General features: G+C 47.0%; 1 protein-coding gene across 2 annotated transcripts in view; it reads left to right on the forward strand.

Annotated features, from left to right (window-relative positions):
* Positions 1-21,365, forward strand: part of ITGA8 (integrin subunit alpha 8) — a 136,644-nt gene that overhangs the window by 94,917 nt on the left and 20,362 nt on the right. Inside the window, exon 28 of one of the 2 annotated variants that reach the window (XM_079948271.1) lies at positions 15,564-15,665. In XM_079948271.1, coding sequence (XP_079804397.1) covers positions 15,564-15,665 — 102 coding nt within the window. Of the gene's footprint in view, positions 1-2,207; positions 2,793-15,563; positions 15,666-21,365 lie in introns of those variants that run through there. The other variant, XM_079948272.1, reaches the window with a different exon arrangement.

The raw sequence follows: 21,365 nt of genomic DNA on the forward strand, positions 1-21,365 counted from the left end.
CCACTTGGTAGGCTCGACATTGAGCTCTAACCTGTGTCCGGTCAGCTTCAGAATGAGTTATCCGCCACCGGCGCTCTAGCCGTCTCAACGATTGTTTCATTGCCCTCAGATCCGTGGAAAACCACGGGGCTCTCCGGGCTCCATGCAATCGGAGAGGGCGCTTCGGAGCCAAACAGTCAATAGCCCTGGTTAACTCCACATTCCAGCGGGCCACCAGGGAATCAGCTGAAAGGCCATCAACATGGGATAAAACATCCCCTACCACTCTCTGGAAACCATTTGGATCCATTAAGTGGCGGGGGCGGACCATCCGAATTGGTCCCACCTCCCTGCAGAGGGGAAGGGTCGCGGAGAAGTCCAGTTGCACCAGGAAGTGATCTGACCATGGCACTTCTTTTGTTTCACTTTTAGTTAGTGTCAGGTCACCAACATCCGTAGAGGTAAACACCAGGTCCAAGGCATGTCCGCGGCTATGGGTTGGGCCAAACTTATTCAGGGACAGCCCCATGGAGGCCATGCTTTCCATGAAGTCCCGAGCGGCCCCTTGTAAGGTCGTGTCGGCATGGATATTAAAATCCCCTAGGACAACCAAACTAGGTGTCTCCAGGAGAACATCCGCCACGACCTGAAGCAGCTCGGGCAGGGAATCCTTGGTGCAGCGGGGAGGTCGGTACACCAAAAGGAATCCTGTACTGCCCCTATTGCCCAACTTCCAGAACATGCACTCAGAAAACTGGGTCTTCCCAATAGGACGCCTGGTGCAAACTAATGACTTCCTAAAAATCACTGCAACCCCCCCTCCCCGCCCACAAGGCCTGGGTTGCTGTGCGTAAGAGAAACCTGGTGGACAAGCAGCAGCAAGAACAGGCCCGTCCGCTTCATTCAACCAAGTCTCTGTTACACATGCCAGGTCAAATCCCCCATCCATGATCAGGTCATGGATGGCAGTGGTCTTATGAATCATTGACCTGGCATTGCACAGCAGCACCTTCAGGTCATGTGGGTATCCCTTGCTGATTCTAGTATCCATCTGGTCAGGACCAGACCTGGAGGCAGGGATAGTCCTCAGACAACGACTAAACCTGCCTCCTCTGTAATGACATGGTCTGGTCTTAGCGTAACTCCTCCTCCTACCCGAGATCACTGAGATCGGTTGTCCCAACGCATCCCCCCCTGTGGAACATGCCGCAGCCATTTTGTTGGCTGGGCCCACTCCCCGGCAGCCCTGACCCCTCCCCTTAAGAACAAAATAAGACCTTAAAACAATGAAAACAAAACAAAAAAGAAACCCCAAAAAACAAAAAAAAATACAAATAAAAAACTCCAAAAATTACAAATCCATCAATTTGAATGAATATATCCGATTCCCCCAAATTTGCCTTACACAATTGCCTGTCTAACCAACTATCTGTGCAAAATGTCTGATAGTGGAATTTTAAAAAGAGAAGCACTTTTATTCTTCTTCTATGTCGTTCAGTATGACATTAAACAAAATAATGGAACAGCAGCTTCTCCTTCCAGATACAAAAGTGTAATCCTGCCGAGTATTTAATCCATTGTGATTTATTTTTTTGGAATAAAGAACACATGTTTCATTTCAAAGAGTGAATAAATTATATAGATATTTTTTTAAAAAAATGAACAACTTTCTAACTTTCTGAAATATTAAAGTGACATCTGCCTCACTGCAAGTTGTAGTCTGCCGCCTTAAAGCCTAAAATGTTATCACAAACTGCAGTAATATGAAGCGAGATGATTAAACATGTTTGGGTAAACAAGCAGCCTAGGGTCTCCCAATGAGCCAACAAAGATAATGAAGGCAGTTGAATCAGAGCCAAGAAAGGAGAGGATAGTTTCTGGCTTTCCTTCAAAGCTTGAATGCAAACAAGAACATATGTTAAATTTTGTAGTCAGCCTTGCTGAACCAGCAAATCATCAATTGCCTAATTCATACAAAAAAAGAAATAGCCTTATTTGGAAAGACTACATCGTGTTTCCACTATGACTTCTATTAGCTTTCCATTTATGTAATTTATGACATATCGGATGTGTTTATAAAATAAACTCTAGTCAAAGAGGCAAACTGTACTTTGCATGCAAACATATGGGTCGATGCCCTGAACAGCAACTTGAGGAAGCTGTGATTTTGAATAGGGAAGCAGCAGGAGGAGGGATATTTAATATTTTAACCACCCCCTACATTTCAGAGCTTCTTTCAGGGAGATTTGGAGTTGAGAAGATATGGAGAAGGACATGATAAGGCAACTCCTTCAACATTCAAAAGAGCAGCTCCAGAAACTGCTTTTCTGAACATAAATCATTGGTGTAGTTTGTCCCTAACTTGTTTGACGCTGTTCTACCTTTTACAAACAACATTTGTGTGCAATGATCTCTCACAATGCAATTTTTGAAATAATAATCTTGGAGTGAAGTATTGCTTATATTACATGGCATTTGTTCAGGGTCATTTTCTTGGTTCCTACTAGTTGGATCTCAAGCTGGGAAGAAGTGCTAATGAATTCCCAAAGTGTGTGTTTAAATGGCAACAGCACATTTCTCACTTTCCTCCACCTAAATATGCCAGACATCAGAGGAAATGAGGTGTAACCTCTCCCTCTTTTCAGTGAAGCAGGACTAACATTATTACAATAACATGACCAGAAAATGTTGTTTCACAGCGTGCTTCAGTTTGGGGAGCAAAGTTCAGAACTACCACAAGGCCTCAATTAAGGAACATGGATTTTTGTCCCTTATAAGAAGGTTGATGGTGTTGCTGGATCAGGCCAAGGGATCTAGTGCACCTTCCTGTTCTCACTGTGGCCAAACCAGAAGCCTCTTGGAAGCAGGATCCAAGGACAATAGCACTCTCTCCACTTGCAATTCCAAGCAACTTGTATTCCCTCCTGAAAGGGACGGTTTTCCCTCAAGCATAACTCAGCAAGATGTTGTTCTCTGGGGCTGGCTCTTCTGGTGTAGGAGCCAATATAGTTTCAAAGGTTGGAACATCATTGAGATCCTCTTGAGAGGAAAATAGGAACCCTACTTGATGCAGTCAACTGTTCCAACTGGCTAAAATAACGTCTTTTCTTCCTCCTCTTTCAACATTCCCACCTGCAAGCCAGATGCATGTTTCTCTCGCTTTCTCTCTCTCTTTTGTCCTTATATGCCTTGCTTGGCCTCCACCCCTGTATCTGTTTGAGTGGGTTATTGACTTCTGCTGTTGTGCCTCATTGGGACCAAAGCAGGCACCATCATCCATCAACATGCCTACCAAGAACTCGTTAAATTGTTTTTCACTACCTAGGTGGGCCAGGAGGTTGATGTGCTTTCCAAATTACCTCTGCATGAGTCTGGCCAGTATGCAGGCAGTTACTGTTCTCAGCGTGCTTTGGAAGTGCTTAACTCTTTTGAATCCAGGCACCCATGTGTTTTTCATTTGCCAGAACTCTAAGGGTCAGAATTTTCAACACCTCAATAGAAGGTATATGTTTGAACATACCTAGGTTAGGGTGTTGGTCCTCCTGAGAGTGATAAAGATACAAGTGCAACTGTAAGCGGAGACCATGAAGCTCTCTAGATCACTGAACCACTGGAACAGAACTGTGATCACGGTGCTGAAGAGGGTGGGAAGAAACACGTTTTATATTTGTTCTAGCAACATGCTACCCATTAATACATGGGTAAGGGCAACTGCCCCTGCTTCAACACAGTTTATGCTACAGGTGGGTTGGTTACAGCATAATGCTGATTAACGCCAAGGTAGCAGGTTTGATTCCTGTAAGGAACAGCTGCCTATTCCACCTCTATGATTCTTTTATTCTATGATACTAGGTCCTGCCTACTCAATTGCATTTAGTGCAAACATTTGCAATGAGGCATCTGCTTGCATTCAGCTGAATACACGCAGACCAAGGTAGATTTAGGGCATCACAACCAGTTCCTCCCCCCTCACAGGGCACCGAGCCAAGAGGGCACCTTGCTGCCTCCTTCCCAAAGTCTAGTACAGTGGTACCTCGGGTTACAAACGCTTCAGGTTACAGACTCTGCTAACCCGGAAGTGGTACCTTGGGTAAAAAACTTTACCTCAGATGAGAACATAAATCGCTCGGCGGCGGTGCAGCAGTAGCGGGAGGCCCCATTAGCTAAAGTGGTACCTCAGGTTAAGAACAGTTTCAGGTTAAGAACGGACCTCTGGAATGAATTAAGTTCTTAACCAGAGGTATCATTGTATGCACCTCAGGAAGGAGGCTTGAGGGCTCTGACAAGGTCCTAGGTTCCTCCTTCCTTCTTCCCAAAGCCTAGTTAGCACTCGCCCAGCTTTGGGAAGCAGATGGGAGGACTTCCAACATATATAAAAACATTAAAGAACTTCCCTATACAGGGCTGCCTTCAGATGTCTTCTAAAGGTTGTATAGTTACTTATCTCCCTGGCTTGGAGGTCGCATAACTCCATACCCTCCAATAATATTTCTCTGATGAAAATAAGGCATCCTAAGGAAAAGCAGGACATTCTGGGATCAAATCAGAAACCAAGACGGCTTCTGTAAATCCAGGACTGTCCCTGGAAAATAGGGACACTTGGAGGGTCTGAAACTGGATATTGAAATGAGACATTGTACCATCCCCCCCCCTCCACTTTCAGATTCCAGATTTCAGTGATCGAAATTGAATTCCAGAGTACGTCTTGGAGCTTAAGAAGCAACTGAGAGGATGCAGTGGCCCAAGGCACAGTTTAACTTTAAAAAAAAAGTCCTGGCAGATCTTAATCCCCAGGAAATACCATGTGGTGGAGTTGCTGCTAGTAATGCAGGCTCATCATCGAAAGAGAACATACACCCGAGTGAAAAAAGTTTTTATTTTTTAAGTTGACGTATGTACTGTAGAGGGTCTTTGGAAATGGCTAATTCCCTTAACTGCTCATCCATCAGTTAGACACTGTGGGGTATCGCTTCATGGTCTGATAATGTCAAATTAATGAGGAAGACAGGATATGCTCTTCGTTCAAAATCTCTCTATAAATTGCATGCAGTGCTGTATGTTTAGTAGCTTGTTTGGAAGTGAGCAGATGAGCATATAACGCTCCCTGGGGTTGGGGGCGCTGAATTGCTTAATCTAAGCTTTGGAATGAACACACTGCAGAATTTGGAAAAAGTGGAAAGGCAGAATCTTTATAGGATCTTATAGCCAAGATTTTAATGCTGCGCTAGACTCTTTGAAGACCGCCATATTCATATACATTCATTAAGCAGCCTTTCTTCATTCTTCAAATAGCTAATTCTTGGTCAAATAAAATTTCTGTTTTAAGAGTTTTAACCAAATTGCTCCCCAAAGGAAATACAGTAGAACTAATAAATTTATATTTTAGTTAATGTCAGAGCCACCCTGGGTCCCAGCTCACAAGAGACCAAAGTCCAGTCCAAGTTATATACAAAAGGTTTTATTGAAGATCATTGTCGTCATTACATCCAAACTCCGTGGCTCCACATCTGTTACCCTTAGATGTTAGAAGTCCCCTCTGAGTCCGTCCCTCCCCTACACCAATTTAAGAGGCTTGTGCTGCTCCACCTTTTCCTCTCCTTCCTTTTCCGCAGGGTCTTCCTGCCCCCCTGTGTTCCCTCTTTCCGGGACTCCCCAGAGGCTGAGTCTTCTCCTGCCTGCTGCCCCCTCCTTCGTGCTTTAGCACCAGGCTCCTCCCCAGAGCTCTCCCCACTTCCGCGCGCCTCCACATTTGAACTTGGCGCGCGTACGTTGCTCCTGACCTTCCTTTCAACAGCCACACTGCTCCCGGTACTGCTTTCCGCCCCTTCCGGCAGGACGTCTTGCCCCGATCTCCTTCCCCCCTCTGCTCCTTGTTCTGTTCCTCCCGACACACTGGTAACTCCACCCTCTTCACTCCGTTCCGGTGGAGAAGCAGGTCTCGATCTCCAACTCCCACTGGCGGTTCCCCCTACGTTCCCCTGCTCCTGACTGCTTCCCCCTTGGGCTCCCCTTGGCTTGACCAGGGAGGCTCCCTTTTGGGAATCCTCCGATTCACTGGACGGACTCATGGACCATCTCGGGTCATTGTCGTCCTCTTCCTCGTCAGGCTGGAATCCTTCTCCCTCACTCTCGGTCTCCTCCCTCCTCTGCGCCTCTCTCCCTGAACCCCTGACATCCATCCCCCCCTCGAAGCCCCCCCTTCCCCCCTCCCCCCCATCGGGTGCGGGTTGTGGGAACTGCAGCTCCTCGGAGGTAGATGCAGGATACAGTTCGGCTACGTCCATGACCTCTGCTGGCAGCTCGGTGTACGTGTGTTCGAATTCGGGTTCTTCACCCAAAATGTTCGCAGTTCCCTCTTCCATTGCTACTTCGTCTGGTGCTGCCAGCCAAGGCCCCTTCAGCCATTTCTTGCGCCAGGCTTCCTCTGGTTGCTCATCCCACCAATAAGAGGGCTCTGTGTCCACCCCCGAACACGATCCCCTGGGCGAGTTTGAGTTCGGCGTTCTTTCCTCGGCTGAAGAAAAGCCGTGGAAAGTGCTGCCTGAACATGTGGGGGTAAAGAGCCAGTCATCGAAGTACTCGGCTGGCATGGGTCTATGTGGGAAAAGGGCATGGAACTCGTCCTTTAAAAGAGGTTCGTCTAAAGCGTAGTCCGGCACCCACCCACTGGCACTGACTGGTGCACCCTCTCTGACTAGAAAGTATTCTATTCCCTCTTCCCCCCATCTCGAGTCCAGGATCTCTGTGACCTCGTTGAGTGGTTCGACCCTAGGCGATCCCTCCCTCCTAGGTGACTCTGTGCGTGGCTGCGGTACTGTTTCAGAACCCTGAAACCTGTGCGGGGCCTTGTAGGGAGTGAGCACCGACCTATGAAAAACCGGGTGGACTCTGGAACCTTCGGGGAGGGCCAGTCGAAAAGCCACGGGGTTGATCTTAGCCTCCACCTGGTATGGTCCTAGCTGCCTGTGCCCTAGCTTCTTCTTGGCCAACGACTTGGTTGGCATCGCCTGGGCCGCTAACCACACCCAGTCCCCCACCTGGATGTCCTCTCCCACTCTTCTGCCTTTGTCTGCCTGCACCTTATATGCTTGTTTGGCTAGCTCCAAATGTCTCCGCAGCTCCTCGTGCACCTCTTGTAGTTCTGCAGCGAACTGGTCGACCTCTTGCGGCTCCCCCTCTCTTGGTGCTACGAACCCCGGGAAGGTCCTGGGATGACGTCCATTGTTCGCGAAGAACGGCGTCACCCCCGTCGACGCATGCTTCGTGTTGTTGTAGGCAAACTCCGCCATCGGTAGGTAGTCCACCCAAGCTGTGGGTCGCTGATTTGCATAACATCTCAGGTACTGCTGCATGATCGCGTTGACCCTCTCGGCCTGGCCGTTGGTTTGTGGATGTCTTGCCGACGCTAGGTTGATCTTGACGCGCAGGATACCTAGGAGCTTCTGCCAAAAATTGGAAATAAACTGGCGCCCCCTGTCGGACAGGATGGCCCGCGGCAGCCCATGCGCCCGGAACACGTGGTCGATGAAGAGCTTGGCGGTCTGTTCCGCCGTCGCCACCTTCGCGCAGGGAATGAAGTGCGCCATCTTGGTGAACAAGTCCACCACCACCAGTACCGCCGTCTTGCCTCTGGAACTGGGCAGGTCAGTGACGAAGTCCAGCGCCACCCTCTCCCACGGTTGCTGTGGTGTTTCCAGTGGTTCCAGCAAGCCCGCCGGCTTCTGGTGTACTGGCTTGGACCTCTGACAAGTGTCACATCTGGCGACGTACTCCGCTACTTCTCCTCGCATCTGGGGCCACCAAAAGTCCCTGGCCACCAATTCTATTGTCTTCTCCCTGCCGAAATGGCCCGCACTGGGAGCGTCGTGCAACTGCTGCAGAACCTTTGCTCGGAGCTCGTCGCTCGGCACGTAGAGGGCACCCTTGTGAGTTAACAGTCCGTCGCGTAACTGGAACTCATCGTCTCTCAGCGAACCCCTACGCAGCTCCTCTATTTTGGATTGTGCAAACTGATCTACCTGCAACGCGCGTCGCACTGCGTCCAGGTCGACAGCGATGGCAGCGCACGCCCACGCCTGCGGTGCAAAAATGTGCCTGGCTGCTATTGGCGCCGCTTCCTCAAGATATTGCGGTTTCCTGGAGAGCGCATCGGCTATAACGTTGGAGTCCCCTGGGACGTACTCTATCCTGAAGTCGAAATCCGCGAAGAACTCTGCCCAGCGCATGTGTCTTTGGCTCTGGAGTTTCGCCGTGCGCCAATACTCTAAATTCTTGTGATCCGTGCGGACCTGCACTGTGTGCTTGGCTCCAATGAGGAAATGTCGCCACGCTTTGAACGCTGCGTGAATGGCTAACAGCTCCCTGTCCCATATGGTGTAGTTTTGCTCCGCTTTGCTGAGCTTTCTGGAGTAAAAGGCACCGGGTCTCCAGTTTCCATGTGGATCTTCTTGCAGGAGTACGGCTCCAACCGCTCTGTCTGACGCGTCGGTCTCTACTCGTATGGGCTTGCCTGGATTCACGTGCAGCAGCTGCTCCTCGGAGGCGAAAAGGCTTTTAAGCTTCTGAAAAGAGCGCTCCGCCTGTTCCGTCCACACGAACCTCTTTTTCTTGGAACTGAGAGTGTCCGTGATCGCTGCCGTCTCCTTTGCAAAACCTCTGATGAACTTGCGGTAGAAGTTGGCGAAGCCGATGAATCTTTGGACTTCCTTCCGATTGCGAGGGCTCTTCCAGTCCAACACCGCGCGGACCTTGGCGCTGTCCATGGCCAGCCCCTTGTCGGACAGCTTGTAGCCTAGGAAATCCACGTCCGTCACATCAAACTGGCACTTCTCTAACTTGGCGTAGAGCTTGTTCTCCCGTAGTCTCTGCAGTACTTCCTTTACGTCCTTCTCATGGGCCTCCTCCGTTTCCGAAAAGATCAGGATGTCGTCGAGGAAACACACGCATTTCTTGTAGAGAAGTCCCGCTAGCACGTGATGCATAAATGCTTGAAAGACGTGAGATCCATTTTGGAGACCAAATGGCATCACTCTGTATTCGTACGTGCCCAGAGGCGTGAACATGGCCGTCTTCCACTCATCGCCCTCCCGGATGCGTATGAGGTTATACGCTCCACGCAGATCCAATTTGGTGAAGATCTTCCCCTTCCTTACGGTTGCCAGGAGATCATCTATCCTGGGCATGGGGAAGGCCTTGGGTTTGGTCTTACTGTTTATGAATCGATAGTCCACAATGAGTCTTTTTTGGGGCGTGTCCTTTTTCTTTACAAAGAAAACAGGACTGCCCCCCACCGCTTTCGATTCTCGGATGAATCCGCGCTTCAAATTGTGCTCTATGAACTCCCTGAGTTCTTGCATCTCGTCCTCAGACATGGAATACAGCTTTGCAGTCGGCAACTGCGCCCCTGGCACCAGGTCGATGGCACAATCATAAGGCCTGTGGGGCGGCAACTGGTCAGCTTCCTTCTCGCAGAAAACCTCCAGGAACCCCTCGTACTTGCGGGGTACTGCCTGCACCATGCCAAGTTGCAACTGCTGCTCAGCTCCCTCCTCCTGGCTGGACTGGATGCAATGTTGAGCACAGTACGATGAGCAAAAGGTGATCTGCCGTTGGTACCACGCTACAGCAGGACTGTGTCTCTCCAGCCAACTCATGCCTAATACTATAGGCGTGTCTGAAAGGCGGGTGACATTGAAGCTGATGACTTCTCGATGATTTCCAATCCTCATCACCATGGGAGGCGTCTGTTGCACAACTTGTCCTCCTAGCAATTTCCTGCCATCCACCGTGACTACGTTCAGAGGTGTTGTCGCTGGCAGAAGCGCTATGCGATGCTGCTTGACAAAGTGCGTCCCCACAAAATCTGCGTTGCTCCCAGAATCAATCGTGATGGGGACTTCCAGGGTGGTTCCATTCGGCAACTGAAGTGTTGCAGTGAGCTGCACCGCTGGCTTGGGTGGTAAAGGGTCTGTGCGTTGCAAAAGCGCTGGGGACTGCTCTACAGATTCGCCTGGCTGAGCCCCAGCAGCTCTGCTTCCAGCCAGGCACTGTCGTTTCCCTGAGGTTGCTTTGCTTGCATCATTTCTGCTGCAACAGTTGCTAAAGCTGCAGTGTGTTCCTGCAGCCTCTGGGGACACTCTTTCGCCATGTGCTGTGCACTGTCGCAAATGTAACACTTCCTGGTCCCTCTAGGAGGCTGTGCCTTTACTGCACCGGAAGCTGGGGCTCTGGCTGTTGCTTGAGCCTTAGCACCACCAAGTTCCATGGGCTCCTCCCCCTGCCTTCCCAGTGGCGAAGGATGTGACTGACTGAACTCCCTGGGGATGAAAGAAGACGTCCTCGCTGGTGGACGCACCTGACGTTCTTCCTCAGTGTGCCAAGGACGTCCCTCGTGCCTTATCCCAATCGCCAAAGCCCTCTGCACAAGCTCCTCCAGGGTCCGGGGTCTGTCTCCCCTGGCAAGTTCATCCTTAATGGGACCGCTGAGCCCCTCCCAGAACAAATCCCTCACAGGTGCACAATCCTTCTCCCAGCTTAGCGCAGTCAGTAAAGCAAAAAATCTGGAATGGTACTGACGCACAGTGGCTTTGTCTTGCCGCAATCCAAAAATTTCCCTGCGTGCAAGATCCACATCTACAGTTGACTGGAAGCAGGCATCCATTGCTTTAATGAATTCATCTGCATCGCGGCGGGCAGGGCCATCTTCACGCCACAAATTGCGCAACCAGTCTCTGGCCGGCCCATGCAAGTGAGAAACAATAAACCCCACTTTCTCCTCCTCATCTTTAAAGTCATGACGAAGCAAGTGCAATGCATACAAAACGTCTGCTCTGAAACTGGGGTAGTGCTTCAGGTTCCCATCGAAGTGGGTGACTAGTCTGCCCCCCCTCCGTCCAAGTCCAATCCCTTCTGATCTGGACCCTGGGAACCCTTCCCTGCTTGCACGTTCCCACCTGGTTTGCAGGTCCTGGCAGCGCTTCTCCATTTCGTCATGCTTCTTCTGAGACGCAAGGACTGCAGCAGTGAGTTCGGAAACTGTAGTTCGCAGAGCTGTCAACTGCTCCTCCGCACTCATGGCTGTCACCGTTCGTGAGCTTTGCAAAAAAAAAAATTTTTGCGTTCTTTGGAGGGGACTTACTGTCAGAGCCACCCTGGGTCCCAGCTCACAAGAGACCAAAGTCCAGTCCAAGTTATATACAAAAGGTTTTATTGAAGATCATTGTCGTCATTACATCCAAACTCCGTGGCTCCACATCTGTTACCCTTAGATGTTAGAAGTCCCCTCTGAGTCCGTCCCTCCCCTACACCAATTTAAGAGGCTTGTGCTGCTCCACCTTTTCCTCTCCTTCCTTTTCCGCAGGGTCTTCCTGCCCCCCTGTGTTCCCTCTTTCCGGGACTCCCCAGAGGCTGAGTCTTCTCCTGCCTGCTGCCCCCTCCTTCGTGCTTTAGCACCAGGCTCCTCCCCAGAGCTCTCCCCACTTCCGCGCGCCTCCACATTTGAACTTGGCGCGCGTACGTTGCTCCTGACCTTCCTTTCAACAGCCACACTGCTCCCGGTACTGCTTTCCGCCCCTTCCGGCAGGACGTCTTGCCCCGATCTCCTTCCCCCCTCTGCTCCTTGTTCTGTTCCTCCCGACACACTGGTAACTCCACCCTCTTCACTCCGTTCCGGTGGAGAAGCAGGTCTCGATCTCCAACTCCCACTGGCGGTTCCCCCTACGTTCCCCTGCTCCTGACTGCTTCCCCCTTGGGCTCCCCTTGGCTTGACCAGGGAGGCTCCCTTTTGGGAATCCTCCGATTCACTGGACGGACTCATGGACCATCTCGGGTCATTGTCGTCCTCTTCCTCGTCAGGCTGGAATCCTTCTCCCTCACTCTCGGTCTCCTCCCTCCTCTGCGCCTCTCTCCCTGAACCCCTGACAGTTAATAATAATAATATTCCCCAGCCACTCTGTGTGGCTTCCAGCAAAATATAAAAACATGATAAAACATCAAAACTTCCCAATACAGGGCTGCCTTCAGATGTCTTCTAAAAGTTGTAAATAGTTGTTTATGCAATGGTATATAGAGGATAACCAATCAGAATGGAAAACTTGTGTATAAAATGATTAGGGGTTTGTTAAAGGGGGGTACCCTATCCTTTTTGCCCAAAAAGTAGACTTTTAAGTTGAAGGCAAGTAATTAATAAAGCTCCTTAAGGACAAGTGTGTGAGACCCATTTTATTTTTGGGAATGGAAGTACAAGGGAAGTAGGAGTACATTGATGACATTTGCTGATAACCCCAAATAGGGAGGCAGTATTATTACTACAGATGGAGGTCAATAAATTATACAGGGCAAATGGGATGACCTCCTGAACCCAAGTAATAGAAATGGAATGAGACTGAACAGCGCAAAAATGTTATGGTCATACACTTGGGGAATCATATTAAACATGTTTGAGATCATCTGGGGATTCAGTAGCTGTAAACAACAGAGAAGGGGAAAGATCTAAGAAAGAGATATACAAAAACATTGTAGGAGGTCATGTATTGGAATGGGAACTGTTGTTTTAGGTTGAAATCTCGTGGTTACAGAATGGACCAAACCTGGGAATCACAGGATGGTCTCTGATTTATAAGTTACAATACTGACATTATATTTGTAAAAACACTGTGGTCTGGTGGGATTATCAAAATTGCTCTTTGCTTCCTGACAAACCATCAGAAAGCCTGGAAATTTGGTACATACATAACCCCAAATATACTGATTCCTAGAAAAAAATAAAATAAAAACTGGACCTTTGTAGCTCTCTCTGGGATATTCATTGCCACACCACCTAGGCAGCTGAAATTTGGCCTTGTGACAATTGTGAAAGGGAAAACAATGTAGAAGACAGTTTTGGCTCAGCATTGCTTACGGTCCATTCCTGACAGATACTGTCATATGGATGGGAGACGATGCTACACTGAAGCAGAGTATTTCACAGCCACCCCTCCTGGATCACCCTGTCCTTCCCCAGGTCTAGACAGCTTCCCTTTGTTATTTCTTTGGCCCCAAAATGTTTGGAAACCACCGATGTTGCCGACACTTAATTCAGTGAAAGTTGCTTAGCTGGCTTCTTGTTACTAAAATGAAAGAATTAGCTCTCAGCTTTGGGGAACAATGACACATTTCTCAAAAGCACATGCCCCTTCAAATGAGAGTGTGGTTTGTGTAAGGCCCGCCTTCCAGTGCAAAGGTCAGGGATTAGTGTACTCATAAATCCTCTTCGCTGATGAGAGATAACATAACTTAAGGAGGCCTGCTCTGAACAGCAGCTGCAATGGCAGAAAGTAGCCCTAACATAATGGGGTGGGGGTGAGCAAGCTTATGCTGCCGGAAATTCCAAAGAATATAAACACTTTGCACTGGTGAGATGAGAATGCTGGCCTCACTGAAAATGTTATAACACAACGAGCCCCTGAATCTGTTGGTTGTGGAGCAGAGAAGGGAGATCCTTCTTCGAAACAAAGGAGAGTTTCCCAGGTGTGGGATGTAAGGTGGGCAATGAAGTCTCTGAACTGGAGTTTTGCCAAAGATGAAACCAAGATATGAAATGATAACAAAACAGGAAATGCTGTGTGTTCTGAATTATGTTCCCATTGTCCAAAATGCATCCAAAAGTAGGGAGTATTGTATTTGTTTTTGATCAGAAGTATATAGTGGTAACGGGATGTGGGTGACGCTGTGGGTTAAACCACAAAGCCTAGGACTTGCCGATCAGAAGGTCGGCGGTTCGAATCCCCGCAACGGGGTGAGCTCCCGTTCCTCGGTCCCTGCTCCTGCCAACCTAGCAGTTTGAAAGCACGTCAAAGTGCCAGTAGATAAATAGGTACCGCTCCGGCGGGAAGGTAAACAGCATTTCAGTGTGCTGCTCTGGTTCGCCAGAAGCGGCTTAGTCATACTGGCCACATGACCCAGAAGCTGTACACCGGCTCCCTGGGCCAATAAAGCAAGATGAGCGCTGCAACCCCAGAGTTGGTCACGACTGGACCTAATGGTCAGGGGTCCCTTTACCTTTTTATACAGTGGTAATTAGGGTTACAAATGCTTCAGGTTACAAATGCTTCACATTACAGACTCCGCTAAACCTGAAATAGTACCTCAGGTTAAGAACTTTGCTTCAGGATGAGAACAGAAATTGCATGGTGGCAGCGGGAGGCCCCATTAGCTAAAGTGGTACCTCAGGTTAAGAACAGTTTCACGTTAAGAACGGACCTCTAGAAGGAATTAAGTTCTTAACCCGAGGTACCACTGTACTTTCAGAAGAATAGAAACCGAGGTCTCTTCTTCTCCCACGCCCTTTTAAAGTTACCAAGTAAACTTCATCATGAGCCTGTTGTGATTCTAATTGTCATGAAAACGAGATTTCCATGTGGATTCAGCCAAAAACTGTGTTTGGATCATATTGTTAGGATAATTCAGATGCTGTGCCAATTCATTCCTCGGCCACTCAACAAGTCTGTGAGCTGCTAGTGCCAAACTATGGAGCAGCTTTTGAGAATGAAACCATTGCAGTCCAATCCTATACACGTCTGAGCAGAAAAGAGCCGCACTGAGTTCAGTGGAATTTACTCCAAGGAAAGTGTGTATAGGAGGGATGGGAGATGTGCTACTGTCCAGCTATTCCTGGGCTCTAACTCCCATCAGACCCAACCAGCATGTCCAATGGTCAGGGTTTGTGAGAGTTGTAGTACAACAATATTTGGAGGACTGCAGGATCTCCATCACAGGTGGATGAGCCATAAGGATTTACCTGGATGCTCAGGAGGAAGGGTGGGAAATAAATTAAATAAATAACCAAAATGTTCATTTCAGTTTCTGAATGAAATTGGGAAATATATCGTACAGTATATCCCTGAAAAGCATCTTGTTTCAAGAAACACTGGAAGCTTTAGAACAGGGCTGAGGAAACTGGCCCTCCAGATGTAGTTGGACTACAACTCCCATCAACCTTGAACATTGGCCATGTGGGGCTGATGGAGGTTGGAGTCTAGCAACATCTGGAGGACTCCAGGCTGGCAAAGGCTGATGTACACTATGTATGTTGATCGAAAGAAAGATGGCTATAGACTTGGTTTGCATGATCAAATCCTGGATTAATCATCCTGGCATACATTTCCTTCTCTCCTACGTCCCTTTGCACAAGGAAGAAAAACAAACTAGGAAGCTGCAGTTAACCATAGCTTTTTGTTAGGTGCTAATTTAGAACTATGGTTAGTGGTATCCAAACAAGCCAGGATTCATAAGGCAAACATTAGTTCAAGTGAGGAAATAAACCAGGAAGCCACTGTGAACCACAGATTCCCACTCTGTGGACACCAGGGAACTCTTGTTAACGACTTCCAAACAAGCCTAGAAATAAGCCGTGATTTACATGGAACTTGTGCATAGCCTAGCTTGTTATGAAGCCACAATTTGTGCAAATGCAGCTATTATGGGGAACATGGTATAGCACGTGTATATACTATTTCTACAACATGAGAAGGGAGATCAAACTGATAACTCAGACTAATCAAAACATTATTTGAAAACCTCTGTCTGTATTTCTTTTTTTGTTCCAGAGGAAAAATGACCACTACTCTCTTTCCGTCAATGTGTCATTTGAAGTGAAGAAGATGCCGTACAAAGTTCAGCCAACAAAACTCCCTGAAGGAAGCATAGCAGTGAGTAGCACAGAAAACAAATAACACACTGATGCAAAACACGTGCATTGTTTGGTCATCCTGGTTGCTGCTGTATGAAATATTTATAGATGGGAAATCCAAGATAAGTCCTTCCTGTGTTTCTTGTACAGGTCCATCCTTTGAGAACTATTTAAAGGTTATTTGTGTGAGAGAGTTTAAAATAAACTGTAACGTTTGCTATGCATCTGAGTTTCTGAAATAATGATGCTCAGAAGGGGGAATGGGTTAATTTAGACAGAACTCAGTCCATGCAGTTAGAGAATGGGAACCTGCGGCGATTGTCTGTAGGGCTAGGGCAAGGATGGCGAACCTGCAGCCCTCCAGATGTTGCTGGACTGCAACTCCCACCATCCCAGACCATTGGCCATGGTGGCTGGGCCTGATGGGAGCAGCAGTCCAACAGAAAGTGAAGGGGCACAGGTCCGCCAGCCCTACAGCAGGGAGGCCAAACAACTGTGGCTGTCTGCTGCCATTTACCAAAAGATTAGGCCTTTTGGAAATGGTAAGATTGCTCCAGAATGACAGATTTGTGCTTGTTCATTTATGTGTTCATGCTAAATATGGTTTGACCCATCTTTACTCAGTTATAATGAGGTAGAGGTCTCATTACCTGTTTCTGATTGGAGAAGGAATCAGCCGGGGGGGGGGGTGAGCAGCAAGCCAACCTCAGCTCTTCCTAGTTTCATGCCTCCCAACCTGCTAACTTTATATTGTTGTTTCCTCATGGGCCCTCTTGTGCTTTCTATATAAGACGCAGGACTCTGATATAGTTCTTGCACCGCGCACAAATAAACATATTTCATATACTGTAATATATATTTCATATATATTTCATATAAAGGTAAAGGGACCCCTGACCATTAGATCCAGTCGTGATCGACTCTGGGGTTGCGGCACTCATCTCGCTTTACTGGCTGATGGAGCTGGCGTACAGCTTCCGGGTCATGTGGCCAGCATGACTAAGCCGCTTCTGGCGAACCAGAGCAGCGCACAGAAACATGCTCTCAAACTGCTAGGTTGGCAGGAGCAGGGACCGAACAACAGGAGCTCACCCCATCGCGGGGATTCGAACTGCTGACCTTCTGATTGGCAAGTCCTAGACTCTGTGGTTTAACCCACAGCGCCACCCACGTCCCTATATTTCATATATAATCATATAATAAACATATATGAATTAGACCTATGTGAAATATTCAGGGTATTTTCATTTTCCTTCAGTTATTAAGCAGTTACAGAAAAATATTACTGTATAAGTCTTTTTTTATATAAGAAAAGAAAAAGGATTAAGAAGAAATAAAAGTGATTGTGCACACTGAACAAGAGTGGTTTCCCCCATACAGCAGGACTAGCACCATAATGAGAAAAGTATATGCAGATGGGGAGGAGTTCAGCCAATAGACAGGAATTTTTGACTAGCTCATGACTGGCTTCTCTCTTTGATGCCTACTGTACTGGGATGATTTACCTTTAGGCTCAAAAGGAGAACGTTTTGATCCTTAATATTCATTGCTCATCCAAAGAGGTTCAAAGATACCACAATCAAAGATAAATCCCAGCTCTTTCTGCTTCCCTGCACCCACCCACCTTGCATGTGTTTTGTAGCAGAAACACATGTTACTCAAAATGGCTGCTACGTACTGTCTCCTAGCTGTTCCAATTGCGCTCTGCCACAGGTGATCGCCTGCTGTTCTCAACAGGTCTCTGATGATATACTGAATAATCAGATAAGCATTTTTACAGTACTACTTGAGAATGAAGCATATTATTCCACAGAGCTGATTTACTGCCAGATGCCCAAAACAGCAACTGTAAACTCTTGAAAAATGATAGTGCTTTTATGTCCTCCTAAATCTGGCCATTGGCAGTGGAGGTTTGCCAACCATGCAGCTTGATGTGCTGTAGGTAGAAGTTCTTTTGAAGTTTCTCTTAGCAATACTTTCCCCCCTGAAGTCAGTCAGTCCTGGATTCAGTGTTTGTCTAGGAGGAGTTATTTGGAAGGCCAAGAGTCGAAGTAAGTACAAAATTTGGAAATTCATTAACACTTCAACGTTATCATTCAGAATGATGATCCTATCCATGTGAAGTTTTGCTACTTACACTGTTTTTACAGAATCAAGGTTCAGAAATTGCCTTGAATTTGGCAATTCATTAAAGCTTCAACATTATTGTCATTCAGATTGATAATCATCATCATATTTGTTTGACGTTTTGCTACTTATAACGTGCTTACAGAATCATGGTTAAGAACTCGCCTTGACTTTGGAAATTCATTAAAGCTTCAACATTATCATCCTCCAGAATGATGACCATATATACTTGCTTATTTATTTATTTATTATTTATTTATTTATTTATTTGCTACTTACGCTGTGCTTATTGTTTTGGTGTATGGAGTATTGGTGATGGCCATGACAAGGTTGTTATCCTGAAATACATGAACAAGAAGCTCCAGTGTTTCCGTCAACCAACCTTGCTATCTTGTGTCATGCACAAGGCACCACTTATCTGCAGAAAAATTCTACGCTGTAGAGAAAACAGCCCTGCTATTGTTTATATGACCCCTTGATGAACGAAAATGAGTCAGGAGCCAAGAACTCCTGATCTTGTCAGGGGTTGTTGACTCCCTTTCAACTCACTTCAACCTAGACCACCCCTTGCGACATAAAATCAGAAGCTGACATTAATTAATTCAGGGCCTGTTGTCCCAGGATAAAAGTGTAATAAGATTCTTCCTAAATCATACCAGAGGCCCAACTTGTCCAACATTTTCCCCCCAACGCTGGTCCTCCAGATGTTTCTGGGAAGCTCCTAAACAGGGCAGGAAGGCAATTTCCCTCCCCTGTAGTCTCCAGGAAGGTATTCCAAGGTATATTGTCTGTGGACTTGGAAGTTCAGTTAGCTGTCATATCTCTGCATGTTTCTGTCTCATGCATGAATGTGTTCATTGCATGCATTATGGATTACACACGGTTATGTGCCAGAAGAGACCTGCTTTGTCAGACCAATCTAGTCCTGCATCCTATTCCCCTTAGTGGCCAGCCCCTTGTCTGTGACAGTGATAGGGAACCTCTGGCCCTCCAGGCATTGAACTGCATCTCCCATCATCCCTGACCATTGGACATGGACTCTGGAGGGACAAGGTTCGCCACCAATGGTCTATAGAAAAACCCAAACAGGAAATCAGGGCCATAGCCCTCTACCACTGTTGTTCCCCAGTGGCTGGTACAAAAGAACATAGAGAGCTGCTTCAGACTGAGTCAGACAAGTGGTCCATCAAGCTCAGTATTGTCCACACTGACTGGCAGAGATTCTCTGGGGTTTCAGGTAGGAAGTCTTTCCCAGCCCTACCTGAAGATGCTAGAGATTGAACTTAGGACCTCCTGCGTACAAAGCAGAGTTTTCAATATAATCAGACTAGATTTAAGTAATTGCCATTTAGGGAAGAAGATAAAGGATGGTCTTGAAATACTATCATCATAGTCAACCGAAAGTAAAGTCCAAAATAAAATAATTCATTTCCTCTGATTTTTAGTAGGATTTTAAAAACACAGTTAACTTTCTATGGATTGTGCCCTTCGTATATTATCTTGAACAAATTCTTAGACAGTGGAGAAAGGGGGAGAAATGTACTTGAATCATGTAACTGGTATCTCCTGGTGTGCTATTGGCATAGTGTGTGAACACTTGACCCCTAGCCAGGTTTAAATCCTCTGGGTAGAATTCAGTACCAGGCCTACCTCAGAACAGACTCGTTGAAATGGATGAACACGACCAAGTTAAATCCATTCATTTCAAAAGGTCTTCTCTAAGTAAAAGTTAAATTCTACCCTCTCTCTGATGGGATGCTTCTACAGAATCAGTGTTCAGGCACATTTCTTTTGAACATGCTTGCTCTCCCTGCAAAGTATACTTATACAAGGGAGTTATAATATGCAAACACACGTCAATATTAATTCTGAGTCTAAACTCAGGGGAGGTTTTGTCTACTACTTTGGGCCCTTTTTCAAAAAATGGCAAATGTTTGCCTGAGGGGAATATGCAAAACAATGAAAGAGTAATTTGTTATCTTTCAACCCCTCTAAGCAGAAATGATTGAAGATCAGAGAAAGGGGCTATTATACACACAAGCACCAATCGCACTACAAGAATAGCTCATTTACTGTAAGCCTAAAGCTACTGTTACTCTGTGATAGATAAGTCAGAGTTTGGCCATTCAGATGCCATTTACCAAAAATGATAATCGGTGAGGATTTGAGAAGTGTATTGAATCTGCAAAGTTTGTTCTACAATGGCTATCTATCTATCTATCTATCTATCTATCTATCTATCTATATATATATATATATATTTGTGCTGCATAGCACTTAGCCCAGGCATCCCCAAACTCAGCCTTCCAGCTGTTTTGGGACTACAACTCCCATCATCCCTAGATAACAGGACCAGTGGTCAGGGATGATGGGAGTTGTAGTCCCAAAACAGCTGGAGAGCTGAGTTTGGGGGTGCCTGGCTTAGCCCCTGCAGGAAGCGACAGAAAGCTGCTAAAAGTACAGTCATACCTCGGGTTGAAGTAGTTGAAGAGCGTGTTACTTCCAGGTTTTGCCGCTCGCGCATGCGCAGACGCTCAAAATGACATCGCGCACATGCACGGAAGCAGTGAATCACAACGCGCAGACACGCAGACTCGGGTTGCGTTCGCTTCAGGATGCCAACAGGGCTCCGGAACGGATCCCGTTCACATCCAGAGGTACCACTGTAATGCTGTTAAAACTAGCCTTCATCTATGCATCTCCTGGAGCAGTGTGGTTGCAACCAGAAATATATATACGCAGTCTTCCAAGTGTGGTTGCACCACAGATTTACCTAAAGGCATTATGATATTGGTAGTTTTGTTTCTGATTCCTTTCCTACCTATCCTTAACATGGAATCTGCCTTTTTCACAGCTGTCCGCACATTGGGTTGACGTCTTCATTGAGCTATCTACTATGGACACCTTCACCACAGTTCAGAGTAGGCAATATTAGATGAGCTGGACAATAGTCTGACCCATTTCAAAGCAGCTTCTAGCTCCCATGCAACTGATATTGTGGAAAACATGTGCCCTCTCCAGAATAACCCTTCTAACATCGATAGAGAAATGTTCTTCTAAGCATAAGGAGCTCTTTGGCCATGTGAGGCAGGCAGTCTGTGTCACAAGGGCTCTGCCAGAAACACCATATGATGTGCATTAAAAGCTCCACAGATGCATCACTGACCACCTTGGATAAAAGGATGGGCAAAGGAATATCAGTTGAGCAACTTCATTCCTATCTCTCAGAGTTTCTCTGTCCTTTCCATTGCCTCCCACCCTCCACAATAAAAAGTTGTTAAAAGAGATAAAGCACTTCTGAACTGGCATTAGGCTCACAGCCTTGTCTTAAACCTAAAACCACATGAGAAAATAGTGGAGCCATCCAAGTTGAAGAATGAACACCTACATGAAGTCATAAATAAAATGCTCTTTGGGAATAGCGGGTGGTCCAGTTGGCAGACGCTTCTGTCTCTTTGCCTGTAGTTCGATGCAACGATCTTTCTACAAATGCCAGTAGTTTTCCAATCATAAAGGCATATCTCTGTGCTAAGTGAAAGGGGGTTTTAACACATTTCTCCAGATTGGTGTACGACACCACTTTCAATAGAGG

The sequence above is a fragment of the Podarcis cretensis genome (assembly GCF_951804945.1).
Source record: "Podarcis cretensis genome assembly, chromosome: 12".
NCBI lineage: Eukaryota > Metazoa > Chordata > Lepidosauria > Squamata > Lacertidae > Podarcis > Podarcis cretensis.